The 14,038-nt window shown below is 35.0% G+C and overlaps 1 protein-coding gene across 1 annotated transcript; it reads left to right on the top strand.

Moving 5' to 3' along the window:
- The first annotated feature begins 1,519 nt into the window (after positions 1 to 1,519).
- LOC142638845 (serine/threonine-protein kinase ZRK1-like) lies at positions 1,520 to 13,172 on the top strand. Its single transcript, XM_075812904.1, has 4 exons — positions 1,520 to 2,544; positions 12,306 to 12,802; positions 12,878 to 12,992; positions 13,088 to 13,172. Exons 1-4 carry the CDS (start codon positions 1,523 to 1,525, stop codon positions 13,170 to 13,172), a joined length of 1,719 nt encoding a protein of 572 aa, XP_075669019.1. The 5' UTR covers positions 1,520 to 1,522.
- Positions 13,173 to 14,038: the final 866 nt, after the last annotated feature.

Raw genomic sequence — 14,038 nt, 5'->3', positions numbered from 1 at the left:
TGACACCCTCGTCCTTGAGTTCCTCAGTTGGGCGTGCTTTGTTTCACGCGAGGGGGCTGCCTCGTCTAACGGGTGAATTTGCTCAAGACGAGGATGTCGACACTCTGGACGAGTGCATCACTCTGATGGTGCGTACTTCGTCTTGAGCTCTTCTTCCCTGGACGAGGCACTTGTAGGTAAGTTACTGAGGGTGTTTATGGTAGTAGGTGGGCTATGGACGACCTGTATGGACGACTTGGAGATGGGCTATATTATTCCCCTATCAGATAGCATGATTTTTATAGTGCTCAATTTAGATGTTAAACTATGAGACTTTAATCATTTTTGTTTATTTTTTAATCCTTTGTGGTGGACAAAGCACTCTTAATAATTTTATTAGAAGTATTCTATAATGCCATTTATTTAGAGAAAAGCAAAGGTTGGCTAAACAATAATTATTGGATGAGAGACAAATTTTATCTTTCTCAATTTTACTTTTTTATTATTATTATTATTATTATTATTATTATTATTATTATTATTATTATTATTATTATATAAAAATGCATATATAGAAATTTAATTCTTAGATTTTGCTAATAATTGTTTATTTGATAATATGTTTTGGATGGCCGAAATTACAATTTCTACAAAGAAAATAACCTTAGTAGATTATAAATAACAAATTGTTTTCTTAATTGGTCCAATTAATCATAACTAAGTTTTATTAATTTTTTTAGTTACTTTTTTCAGTGTTTTGGATTGTAGGCAGAAAAAATAAGTTTAAGAAAGTTTGTTTAAAATTAAAAGAATAATTTTCAAATTTTATATATTTTTTTAATGATTCACAAAATGTTATAAATAAATTTTATTAAAAAATAAATATTTTCTTTAACTTGCCTTTTGAATTTCTGAGAAAAATTGTATTTTTTTCATTTTAGTATGAGAAAAATTATTGAATTTATGATTTATGATTGTTTCTATATTACATTTATTATTATTCTTATAATAAATAAAAATATAATTACAAAATAAATTACTCTTTATTAAATTAGTTTAAATTGTATAAAACAAAGTTTAATAAAATTACCATAAAAATAATTATTATGCGCAACGCACAAGTTCGCAACTAGTAAACTAATACTTCAATTACGGTATTAAAAAAAAAAAAAAAAACTTCAATTGGAATTAAAAATAACGGTATGTTTATTTCAACATAAAATATTTACAGAAAAATAGTCAATTTTGTCACGTGTAACATGGAAACTGGTGGCTCAGATATCAATCATGTTACCCTGCCTACCCCAAATAAATGTCTTTCACGTTCAACCATAGAAATATATAATATGATTTTTACATAATATCGAAGGAAAAGCATACCTCCAATATTAGCCATTTCTATGGGTCTCAGTCAACGGTCCTCATTCATGGAGTCTTTTGGTGGAAATGGAACGTGGAATATAATTTCTATTAAACAGAGTATAATTTCAATTTATGCCCAATGAGCAGCCTCCCTCTCTCCCATCCTCCGAAAATTCAAGAAATGCAGAGTTGGTTGAGAGATCATTTATTTAAAAGAGAGATCATTAAGGAAAAAGAGAGAACCTTTTTTGAGCATGGAAGCAAGATACTGGAGAAGTTGATTGTCTCTTGCAATGGCAAGCCTATTCCCATTCGTACTTTCTCTGCTCAAGAGATCGGCCTAGCAACCAACAACTATTCTGAATGTCAGGAATGGCATTGGTACAAAGGTTCTCTTGAAGGACGAAAAGTTTTTGTTAGGCAGTTTTCTCACTGTAAAACGGTGGCCAATGCTTTCATCAATAATTTAGTGATCTCTGCACAGATGTGTGGTCACAGTAATGTATTAAAGCCCATAGGGTGTTGTCTCGATACTACTTGTCCCATTTTAGTGTATGAATTTGCTGCCAATGGTATCCTTGCAGATCGAATTTATGTCTCCCGTGTTACTCATCGACAACATCAGCCTATGGTGTGGGAGAGAAGGTTAAAGATTGCAAGGCAGATTGCTCATCTTATTTCCTATCTCCATACTGCCTTTGAAAGACCTGTCATCCATTTGCTTATATGTATGTACGCTATCTTATTAGATGAACATGATGTTCCCAAACTGTCCGACTTTTTTATTTCCACGTCCATCCCTAAGGGTCAAACTTACGTGAAAGGTAATGAGGAAGTTCGGAGATTAAGGTTCAGCGCCCCCGAGTATAGAGCATCGGGCAGGGTAACAGAGAAAACTGATGTATATGACTTTGGTGCTCTTCTTCTAGAACTTTTAACTGGAGAGGATCCGTGTCATGTAACCCGATTGACAATTGATAAAGATTCTACCTTGGTAGCATACATGCATAATCGTGCTCAAGGTAGTTGCATTAGCATAAACGAGATTGTGGATCCTGCAATCATGGCAAATGGAGAAGGAGGTGCTAGTTTACCACGGCAGTTACAAGCTGTGTTGGACCTTGCCTTGACATGTACAGAGCAAGATCCACAAAGAAGGCCAACTATGGTCGATGTCACCAAACAACTCAGGCAGATTGAGAGGTTCATTCTGTTACTAATTATTTAACTATTTGTTCTATATATATATATATATATATATGAGCAAAATATTCCTTCATATATACGTATGTTATAGTGCAGTGTAGGAGGGTAGTTGTAGAAGTCTTTGGCATTTAACTAAAACAAACGGATTGAGATCCCATGTAAGAGCAAACACATCAGCTCATGTAAAAATTTCCTCTATTTTACACAAAAAACCTCCTTTTAAAATTTTACACATTCATTTTTACAAATTACCCACATCAGTTCATCTATCATATTCCCTCTATTAATTAAATAATAATTTCCTCACTTTTTTTATTAATTCTCTCAACTAACCTACGCGCCTCTTCATTTCTTCTCTTCTTCAGTTCTGATTAATCTCTCTCTCTCTCTCTCTCTCTCTCTCTCTCCTTCTCTTCATTTCTTCTCTTCATTTCTCTCTCTCTCTCTCTCACTCTCTCTCTACCCAGATCATCTCTCTCACTCTCTCTCTACCCAGATCAACGCTCGATCTGAGCTCCGATCCAGCGCTCGGAGCGTGATCCGAGCTCCGATCCAGCGCTCCGAGCGCGATCCGAGCTCCGATCCAGCGCTCCGAGCGAGCTCCGATCCAGTGCTCCGAGCACGATCCGAGCTCCGATCCACTCCGATCCAGTCGCTCCGAGCACCGATCCACTCTGATACGCTCCGATCCAGTCACTCCAAGCACCGATCCGAGTTCCGATCCAAGCTCCGACCGCTCCGATCAAGCGCCGATCTGTATTTGTGTATCTATTTTTTTTTTGAGCAAGTGTCTGTGTTGAGTTTTAGTTGGGTTGGTTGAGAACGGAAAGGAGAGAGAAAAAAAGGAGCGAACGGAAATGATAAAATAATGCTATAAACGAGCTACAGTAACCGTGTAAATTTACACGTTACTATAGCTCGGGGATGGGTTTACAAAATTTTAGACATTTTTAAACCCACTGATGTGGGTGTTTTTTTGCTCAAAATGTGTAAAATTGGTAGTTAGGTTTATTTTAGAAACTTTTACATCCACTGATGTGGATGCTCTAATACCTAGGGTATTGCACGGTGTGCAATTACTTTAATCCTAGCCATTCAATTGATCTAACGCTCAAAAGTTGGACAGCTCATTTAGACACGTCATTAATCCGTGTGAATCTCACTCCTCTTTGCTCTTTCAGTGTCTCCTTTCTCTTCTTCAAGCTCACAAAAATTTCAGAAACTCTCTCTCTCTCTTTTTCTTTGCTCTTTCAGTTTCACCAATGATGCTCCGGTTACTTCTCCACCGAAGTGAACCAATAGCATTTCATCTACCCACCCAAAAATGAATGTGCTTAGATCTGGTAGTGAAATTTACACATCAAATTTATGATTTTTTGAGTTTCACATATCAAATTATGAATTTTTTTTTCTTTGTCAAAGATTATCCCTTTGTTTCATTTATAGCACTAAAGATTATCTATTTCTTTAATTGCATTTTTTATTATATAAATCTGATTAATTTATTGTTGAATGTTTTTGAGATTTTTATAATGGGTATGAAGCCCAGTTGAGTGTGTGTTTGGTGGTGTTTCTTGCTTCTTTTTTCCACCGAGATTTTGTGAGGTTGCATCCTCTGATGCTGATGTTTGGTTGCTGGCTCTATCGGGGTCCCTGTGTTATGTTTTTGTTTTCATTTCTTGAGTTTTAAGGGAAAAATAAGTATCAATTTCTTGAGATTGTCTTTCTAGTGTATAAATTCATCTAGATTTCAGCTACCCACCCAAAAAAATGTGATTATAGATCTCGTATTATGATCTTTTCTCCCTATCCTTGATTTCTTTGCCAAAGGTCATCCCTTCCAAAGAAGCTTCATTGGAATTTTTTCGTTTGATTTCTTTACAAAAAATCAACTTCATTGAGCAAAAAAAAAAAACTTCATGGAATTTAACAATTTGGTCTAAGGGTGTGTTTGGATAGAACTTATTGCTGAAAACTGAAAACTAAAAACTGAAAACACTGTAGCAAAATAATTTTTAAATGTGTGAATAGTATTGTGGGACTCATTTTTAATAAAAAATAGCTGAAAATGAAATTTGTGGGTCCGTGAACAGTGCACGAATGCACTGTTCACGGCAGAAAAGGGCTGAGAAGTCAGAAATATACGGCTACTGTTCATGAACAGTAGCCGTTTGTCCCTGAAAAGCATGCTGCAGCAACAAAAAAAAAAAAAGTGAAACGCAGGAAAGTCAACAAGTGCGGCTGGGGAGAAAAAAAAAGAAAAAAAAAGAGCAAAACGCTGAAGGAGAAACGCAGACGCCAAAACGCTGAATCCAAACGCATTCTAAGTTTAAGATTATAGATAACAACGTAGGGAAGCTTAGAAACGCATGAATTTAACAATTTTGTTTGGTTTTCTAAGCTTCATCCATTATCCATTCCTATCGTGGTTTGGGTTTAATATAATCCCTTTATATTGTGGTTTGGGATTGGCAGTAGTTCCTTATGTTGTTTAATTTTATTTTTGTTTTGGAGCACAGAAAAATTGTTTGTGAAAATAAGTATCTGTTAGAAACTTTGAAGCTTAATGCTATGCTATTTTATATGCAAGACGTGCAGTCTTCAGGGAGATTCATCAAGTTGATAAATGTTCTAGGCTGCTCTTCAAATGGGCTGATTCCATCAACTTTCCGCTCACAGAAGAGATGAGAATCAAGGCGAGGAACGAAGTACAAGAGATCTCTCAAGTTTACCACGCCATCAAGGAGGGATTAGATTTTTGACCCCTTGGAATGATAGGGAGGTTTTTGCGCAGTTTAACCCAAACCATCACAATGGACTACCACTGTAGTTTAATAACTTTTTTTCAATTTCAAAATTTTAATTGACCAATTCCAAATGCAATTTTTGGTTCTGAGGAATGCAAGAATCAGTTGATGGCTTTATTATTTTGATGAATATATGGGATGCATACAACTTTGTTTTGCGAATAGCATGTAGTGAAGGAGTTTTGTTATTAACTTTTTACGTCTTAGATGTATTTCAAAATTTTTATCCATCTAAACGGAGTTCTTTGGGTATGAATTTGCTTTTAGCAAATACTAAATTGAGAATGACATAAAAACACGAATTCTATTATTGTCCACAGGATTTTAATTTTACTCTTCATTGGAAAGATATTGTACATTAGAGCATTCTTATCAAAAGTTCTAAAAAATTTAAGATTTAGCATCTTAAAAATTTATTTTATTGATTTTAACACTTCATTTTACAATTAACCATACATCAAAAGTTCTATTTTTATACCATTTCATTTAAAATAATATATACAATACTTTAAAATAATATAAAAACAACCTCCACAAAATTCAATAATAACAGTCACAGCCACCTCCACCACAGCACTACCAACGTCAACCTCCACTGTAGCAACCAAAATCCACCACACCAAAAAATAAAAATAAAAAAAATAAATAAATAAATAGGCCCAACCACTACCTTCCTCTTCCAAATCACAAATCAACCACCATCACAATCACAAAACCCAAATTGGTGAGAAGAAAGAAGACAAATAGAAAACCCAGATTAGTGAGAAGAAAGAAGAAAGACAGAGAGGCAAACCCATCACGCTGGCGAGCAAAACACACACACACAAACCCACCCCGGCAAACCTCCACAAAAGTACACCCATCATGCCGACCCACTGCACCATGACCCAGACCCACAACCTAGAGACCCATGCCAGTCACAATCCGAAGTCACAAACTCACAACCCATAGACCCATGCCCACACCGATCACAATCCAAAATCACAAACCCACAACCAGACCCACGCCGATCACAATTCAAAATCAAAAATTTACAACCCACAAAATCAAATCAACCCACCGTCAAGCATTACCTCCATATCGGCGGCAACACTCTGAAGGTGTTTGGGCTTTAATGTTCCTGACTAACAAACCATGGAGGGGAGGAGCTCAAACCGTGAACCCGAGAGAAACAAAGAAGCTACGGGAAAGAGAGGAAAGTGAGAGAGGAGAGAGAAGAAAGAAGGAAAAAATAAAAAACAAATACACGCACAGTTACCGTTGGAATAAAAAAAATATTTTTTGGTTTAAGATTTGTGCTACAGTGAGGTTGTATTGATACAATCTCACTGTAGTAGTATCTCAAAATTTTTGAAATTTGAAACATTTGATTGAGTTGGTTTTTTGGTGTTTTGGTATTAAAATTTAGCATTTATACCATTTGCCCATCTTGATAAGAATGCTCTTATTAGTGGCATCTCTCATTATTAAGCACTGCATCTTCTGTGGTATCTCTTGCCAGGTTCCACCCACGTATATCAATGAGATCTACAAAGCAAATTCTCACCCAATACAAAAGCTACAGCACTACCAAAGAGATCTCACAAACACCTCTCTAATTTTATTAACTGCAGCCCCAAGAAAGAGAGCCTCTTTTACAAATTAAATTTGCGGACACTGCTTATTCAGGAGTAGTAAAAACTCAAAGCTTTGAAGAAGAAGAAAACTAAATAGAACTCAATTTTCTTATTGATGAGTAAAAGTGATTACAAGCAACTGAGAATAGATAGAAAATATCTAATCCCTTATATACAAGATCGGGAAAAGAATGAAGCAAAACTAACTTCCCTGATTAAGCAGAAAACTGTTTTAATCTAACCACTAATTACAAGCTAATTAGTTAACACATGGGACTTAATTTATAATAGAAATTGGAACTAATCTGTCTAGGTAATACGGCAACATTTCACTAAAACAATTACTAAAGAGATTGCAAAACAGTGTCATGTCAATACGTGTCATCAGCTCCTCATTTACACAAAACAACCTCGTTTCTTCTTCAGTCTCACTCAACCTTCTTCCGCATTTTATACTCTGGACTTGTATCTTCATTTTCTCAACAGGAGTTGATATGTCAAAGTTGGTTTCCAAATTGTTTTGAGGAGTCTTCTTTTGCACGTACACCTCTCCAATGAACAGAATATAGGGAAAAAAAAGTTGGTGGGAAAAAATTAAGATATTCAGGCCAACAATTTAAGTAAACTAACAAGTAATAGCACCCATAGTGACACCAAGGAATTGTAAAAGGTAATAAAAACTTAAACGAAGCTTACAATAAATAAAATTATTCCCATGTCATTGTGAAGAGAAAATTTTGTGAAGATTTGTTATACAGAGTCTGGTACTAATTGCCCTCCCATTTTATTGTGTGATATATCTAATTTGTGCCTCAAATTAAAATGCAATAAAAAGAAGAGAGAAGAGAAGTTTGGTATAGATTTGACAGCAAAAGCCTTATACTATAAGTTTATAATTGAAATATCAGCTACTCCATAAGAGTGTGAATTGAAGATATAAATGTGAGACCGCAATTAATTTCCCTTATAATAGCAAATGAAATTACATTCTGCAATAATGTTACCTAAATCACCTGCGTGATTTGATTTATCAATAGAGCTCCATGAAACCCTACTTACAAGTTACAACCCAACTACATCAATGGCCAATATAAGCAGTGCAAAGAAAGAAACCACCGCAATCTAAAATGAAAGGACTGATTATAAGAAATGAATAAAATTGCACACCTTAATTAGAATGGCATCAACAAAAGGGATAGACACAAGCATTTCACCTACAACATAGCTCATTCTCTTACTCTCGGGCAAGCTAGCAACAATATCAATATGTGAGAGGTCAAACACCATGCGCTGCACATGAGAGAATGCCTTGGAAATATTCGTTGCCACTATTCCAGTACCACACCTATGTCAAAACTCAACAGTTGAACCCCAATCCTTAAGAATTGGCACAAATGCCCCTAAGAGCCAAACTCATGTTCAAAAATTTATAGCCATCACTTCATTTAAAACATTGTTATATTCAGGTTTTGATTATAATAGTCACATAAGTGGCCCATTTTCATGCTCTTTTGTAAATCTAGGCCAGAAGAGTAACTGGATATCCATAATTGTGGGATTAAGTCGGGCACGCTAATTTGTACTGCATGTTTAAGTGACAAAAGATTTACGCAGTTCAATTGATGTTTGAGAATTGATCTGTAACAACTAAATGCCTGGCTAAGAACAAGATTGCACAATAAACACTTTTTTTTTCCCTTAAAACTCATGAAATGAAAACAATAACATAACACAGGGACCCCGATAGACCCAACAACCATACATCAGCATCAGAGGACAAAACCTTACAAAATCTCAGTGGAAAAAAGAAGCAAGAAACGCTGCCAGACACACACACACACACACTCAATTGGGCTTCATACCCATTATAAAAATCTCAAAAACATTCAACAATAAATTAATCAGATTTATATAAATAAATAAAAATGCAATGAAAGAAATAGATGATCTTTATTGCTATAAATGAAACAAATGGATGATCTTTGACAAAGAAAAAAAAAATCATAAATTTGATAAGTGAAAAAAAAAAATTCATAAATTGTTATGTAAATTTCATTACCAGATCTAAGCACATTAATTTTTGGGTGGGTAGATGAAATACTGTTGGTGCACTTCGGTGGAGAAGTAACCGGAGCATCACTGGTGGCTTATTTTGAGGCATGAGAGACAGAGGCATGTTTGGCTGGAAGAGAGAGAGTTTCTGTGAAATTTTTGAATAGAGGTAAGCGTGAAGAAGAGAGAGGAGGAATTTTCTTTCCAAATACCATTAAATATCAAAAAATTTAGTTAGTTATCACGTTTCAAAACAATGTTGTAAACTAGCATCTCGAGTTTTAAAAACTCGATTTTCATGATAAAACTCGAGTTTTTAAGTCTCGATTTGTAAGCGGTAGAACCTGATGTGGAAGAAAATACACTTAGAAATCCACGTGGAACTCGAGTCTCTAAGACTCGAGTTTCACTTCTTCTTCCTCACTCGATCGGACTTCCTGCAGATCAAACTCAAAGAATCGCCTACTGTTCTTCCTCTGTTTTTCGTCCCTGTTCTTCGTTGTCGTGCAGATCAAACTCAGATCGTCCAATCGCCCACTCAGATCTGTTCTTCGTCTCTGTTCTTCGTCGTCGTGCAGGTCAGACTCAGATCGTTCCTTTCTTCATGCAGGTCGTCGTCGTCTCCATCTTCTTCAAATCCAGTTTTCTCCAGGTCGTCGTCTTCTTCTTTTTGATTCGGATCTTCTTTTCCTTGTCTTCTCCGCCTTTTCTCCTTCTGCATCTGGAAATTTGCTTCCATGGAACTCGAGTCTCTCAAACTCGAGTTCCACGTGGCTAAATTCTTCCACACCAGCAGTAGAACTCGAGTTTGAGACGCTCGATTTTTGTCATTGATCTCGAGTTTTTAAAACTCAAGACGCTACTTTCCAAATTCCTTTGAAACCTTCGTTAACTTATTATATTCTTTCTCCCTACTGCGTTAGCCTGCAAATTCCCCCAGAGAGGAGAAACTAAGAACAAAGAGAAATGAGTCACACGGATTGCTGACGTGTCTAAATGAACTGTCCAACTTTTGAGCATTAGATCAATTGAATGGCTAGGATTAAAGTAATTGCACACCATACGATACCCTAGCTATTGCAAACTTTGCAGTATTGTTGCTTAGAGCAACCACATCAGCTCGTTTAAAAGATTCCGTCTATTTTACACAAAAAACCTACTTTTAAGATTTTACACATTCACTTTTACAAAACACCCACATCAGTTCATCTATCCTACCACCTCTATTAATTAAATAATCAATTTCCTCACTTTTTTATTATTTCTCTCAACTACCACACATATACGCGCGCCTCTGATTCATTTCTCTCCTTCTCTTCATTTCTCTTTCACTCTCTCTCTCTCTCTCTCTCTACCCAGATCAACTCTCCCTCGATCAACTCTCCGATCTGCCCCGATCCACTCGCTCCGAGCTCCGATCCACTCCGACACGCTCCACACTCCCTCTCGATCAACTCTTCGATCTGCCCCAATCCGCTTCGATCCACTTGCTCCGAGCTTCGATCTGAGCTCCGATACACTCCGATCTACTCTCCCTAGCTCCGATCCGAGCTCCGATACACTCCGATCTACTCTCCCTAGCTCCGATCCGAGCTCCGATCTACTCTCCCTAGCTCCGATCCAAGCTCCAATCTACTCTCCCTAGCTCCGATCTGTTCCAGTCCACGAGCTCCGAGCTCCGATCCAATCAAGCTCCAATCAAGCACCAATCTGTGTTTGTGTTTTTTTTTTTTTTTTTTGAGCAAGTGTGTCTGTGTTGATTTTCTGTGTGGATGTGTTTGTGTGTGGGTGTGTTTGTGTGCATCTAAGGAAAAAGAAGAGGATGAGGAGTTAAGTTTTAGCTAGGTTGGTTGAGCACGGAAAGGAGAGAGAAAAAAAGGACCAAACGGAAATGATAAAATAATGGTATAAACGAGCTACAGTAACCATGTTAATATACACGGTTACTGTAACTTGAGGATAGATTTACAAAATTTTAGACATTTTTAAACCCGCTAATGTGGGTGGTTTTTTACTCAAAATGTGTAAAATTGGTAGTTATGTTTATTTTAGAAACTTTTACATCCACTGATGTGGATGCTCTTAACACACCAAATAGAAACCTCATACATTATTTAGTGGGCCCCATATTTCCACTTTAAAATCTTTGCTTGTTTTACTTTTCCAACCGCTGGTAAAGACTAAAATAGGTGTCTCACTCTCACAATTTATTTCTTTTAAATCCTATATTTATTCATTTAATAATGTATTACAAGTATTTAATTTTTTTTAAAGAACTATATAACTCAACTAGCATTTTTGGTATTTCTAATGGAGGCATCTTATGTTCAAATGCCTCCATTGTAATTATAAAAAAGAAATATTTAAAATTTTTCAAAAGCAACCAAAACAGTGAAGTACGTATTCAACTTTATAGGTATATTGTTATGTTCCTAACACTTTTATATTGATTTTATTTTTATTTTTCTAAAAAAAATCTAATTATATGTTTAAACTTTATGTATTTAGACTAATCTCTTAATCTAATAATTATTTTTATTTATTATAATGATATAAAATATATATTTTTAGTTAATTGAAATTATAAAAAAAATATTAAAATTTACTTTAGCTTGTGTATGACAAATAGATTAGCATATAACTTTTTATTTATTTTGTTATTAGTATCTATTAATATTTTTTAGATTAATTTAACTTTCAATCTTTTCTTCTAATATTGCTCCCCTTGAGTTGAAATCCTGGCGCTAAGACTAATTAATAAATTTTAATTGTCGTAGTACTACACAAAAGACCAGGTTTCTCAATCTATTAAATCCAACTCTTGCAATTTGGAACTCAGGTTAATTATATTTTGAAGCGTGAAGAATGCTGAAAAATGTCCTACCCTTTCACATGTGGACCTTTCACATGACACCTCATGAGAGCTCCATCCATATCTATCCATAGCACTTATCCTTTGAAGGAGTGGACCTCATAGCAACACCACAGATAGATACATTTGCATTTGATGAATATTTGAAGCTTAAAACCACTTAATAGTCATGCAAATAGCTTCACAATATTTAGGCACAACGTACAACAAACAGAATTTTCTTGATTTTCAAACAAATGGCCATTGAAGGAATTTAGACTAGTTAAAAAGTTTATTTGATGAAGAGCCATTTAATGTAATAATCAAAATCCCGTTGACACTGTGAAACAGGCCTCATAAACTGGCATGTATCTTAAATAGTAAAGGAGAATTTTCTATGAGATCAACTTATGGTATTTCTCAATCACACAGGTTCACACAGGCGGGTGAAGAGCTTTTGAGAAGTTTGCGGAATTTAAAGATTCATGAGTGTTTTGAAATGTTCTTATGGCAGATTGCAAATGACATCTTACCAACAGGAGCTCGAAAGAAGCAAAAATGTGAGATTGAAACTACTTGCTGTCCTTTGTGTGAAACTGAAGAAGAAACATGCCTGCACTTATTCAAAAATTGTTTTGTTGCAAAAGCAGCTTGGTCTTGCTCAAACTTGGGTTCTTATATTGAATCTTTGAATGCTAATAACAGCTATGATCTCGTTAAGAATGTAATCATTCCTCCGTCTCATGTGTTAAACGAGCAGGTCACCAAGGAGCAATTTGTTCTTATGGAAGCAATAATCATGGATTGCATTTGGAGGCTGCGAAATCAAGTGATGTTCCAGAATGAAAAAATAAATTTTCAAGCAATTCCTTTTGAAATTTCACAGAAGCTTGAAGAGCATGCTTCCGCATCACTTAAGAGAAATGTTTCTAATTGTTGGAGATATATTAGACATATTAGCCCAATGTAATAAGCCCAAGCTCACTCCTAATATGTCTCTAACACTAATGATGAAAGCCAAGCAGTAAAAGAAGCCTCCATAAGGCCTCCTGAAACTGGTGATGACAGAGCTTGTTTAGCAGTTTCAATTCGTGGTTGGAAAGGGAATATAAAAGTTAGGTGAGTCAAGAAAATTCTGTGGGTTTTACCAATAGCAGTAGTAGCTTTGGCTATTTTTTTTAAGCATTTAGATTTCTAAAGAGATGAAATTACAGAAAGTTATCATTGCAGCAGACATTTAAGGTCTGTATTGATACTATAAGAATTGGAGGATTGATTGGTATTGGCAAAGGAGTTTGATAGTGGTTCTTTTGTTTCAATAAAAGGAATGCAAACAGAGTCATAGTCTTGGCAACTGGAGTATGTATTACTTTGGGGGAAAAAAGTTTTGTACTATTTAGTGTGCATTTGACACTGGCTTAAAAAGTCAGCTTTTTTTACTATTTACTAATTAACTTATTTTTGCTTTCATAGATGAAATAATCAATCAATTAATATATATATATATATATATATATATATATATATATATATAAAAGCTGAGGTGTAATGTTTAATGTTGCTGCACTTCTGTTAAATCATATCAGTGCCACATAATAAACCTATTTTTAATGTTTTTTTTCTCTCCTTTTTAATTATTTTTATCCTTATTAATTTCCCACTTTACAATTACACCTTCTCCAACATTTAATTACTTTTACCTTTTTATCTCTCCACTACTCTATACTTTAATCTTACAATTTTTTCATCCCTTCATCTTCCTTTTATTTTGACTCTTTTTCTCCCTTTTTTTTTACAATAAGAATTTGTTATTTTCTCTTCCAATCAATCCATATTTTCTCACACAAAAAGTGAATTCTCTCTCTCTCTCTCTCTCTCTCTCTCTCTCTCTCTCTCTCTCTCTCTCTCTCTCTTATTAATTCTTTCTTGCAACTGTACTTTAGATTGATGAATTTTTTTTGTTTTTTTTTTTTTGTGTCTCTACTTTTAGATGATACACTTTGTTGGTGTGCTTTTTGAGTTAGTTATCTCATGTACTCTCTATTTCTCTTATAGTATTCATTTAAGTTAATTTTTAGATATTTTAGAGGTGAGAATTTGAGTTTATATCAAAATACAATCTACATGATTATGTATTTGAATATGTCTATAAATTATTTGAGTAA

Source organism: Castanea sativa, chromosome 6, assembly GCF_040712315.1.
Source record: "Castanea sativa cultivar Marrone di Chiusa Pesio chromosome 6, ASM4071231v1".
Classification (NCBI taxonomy): domain Eukaryota; kingdom Viridiplantae; phylum Streptophyta; class Magnoliopsida; order Fagales; family Fagaceae; genus Castanea; species Castanea sativa.
This window is presented reverse-complemented; position numbering and strand designations above follow the sequence as displayed.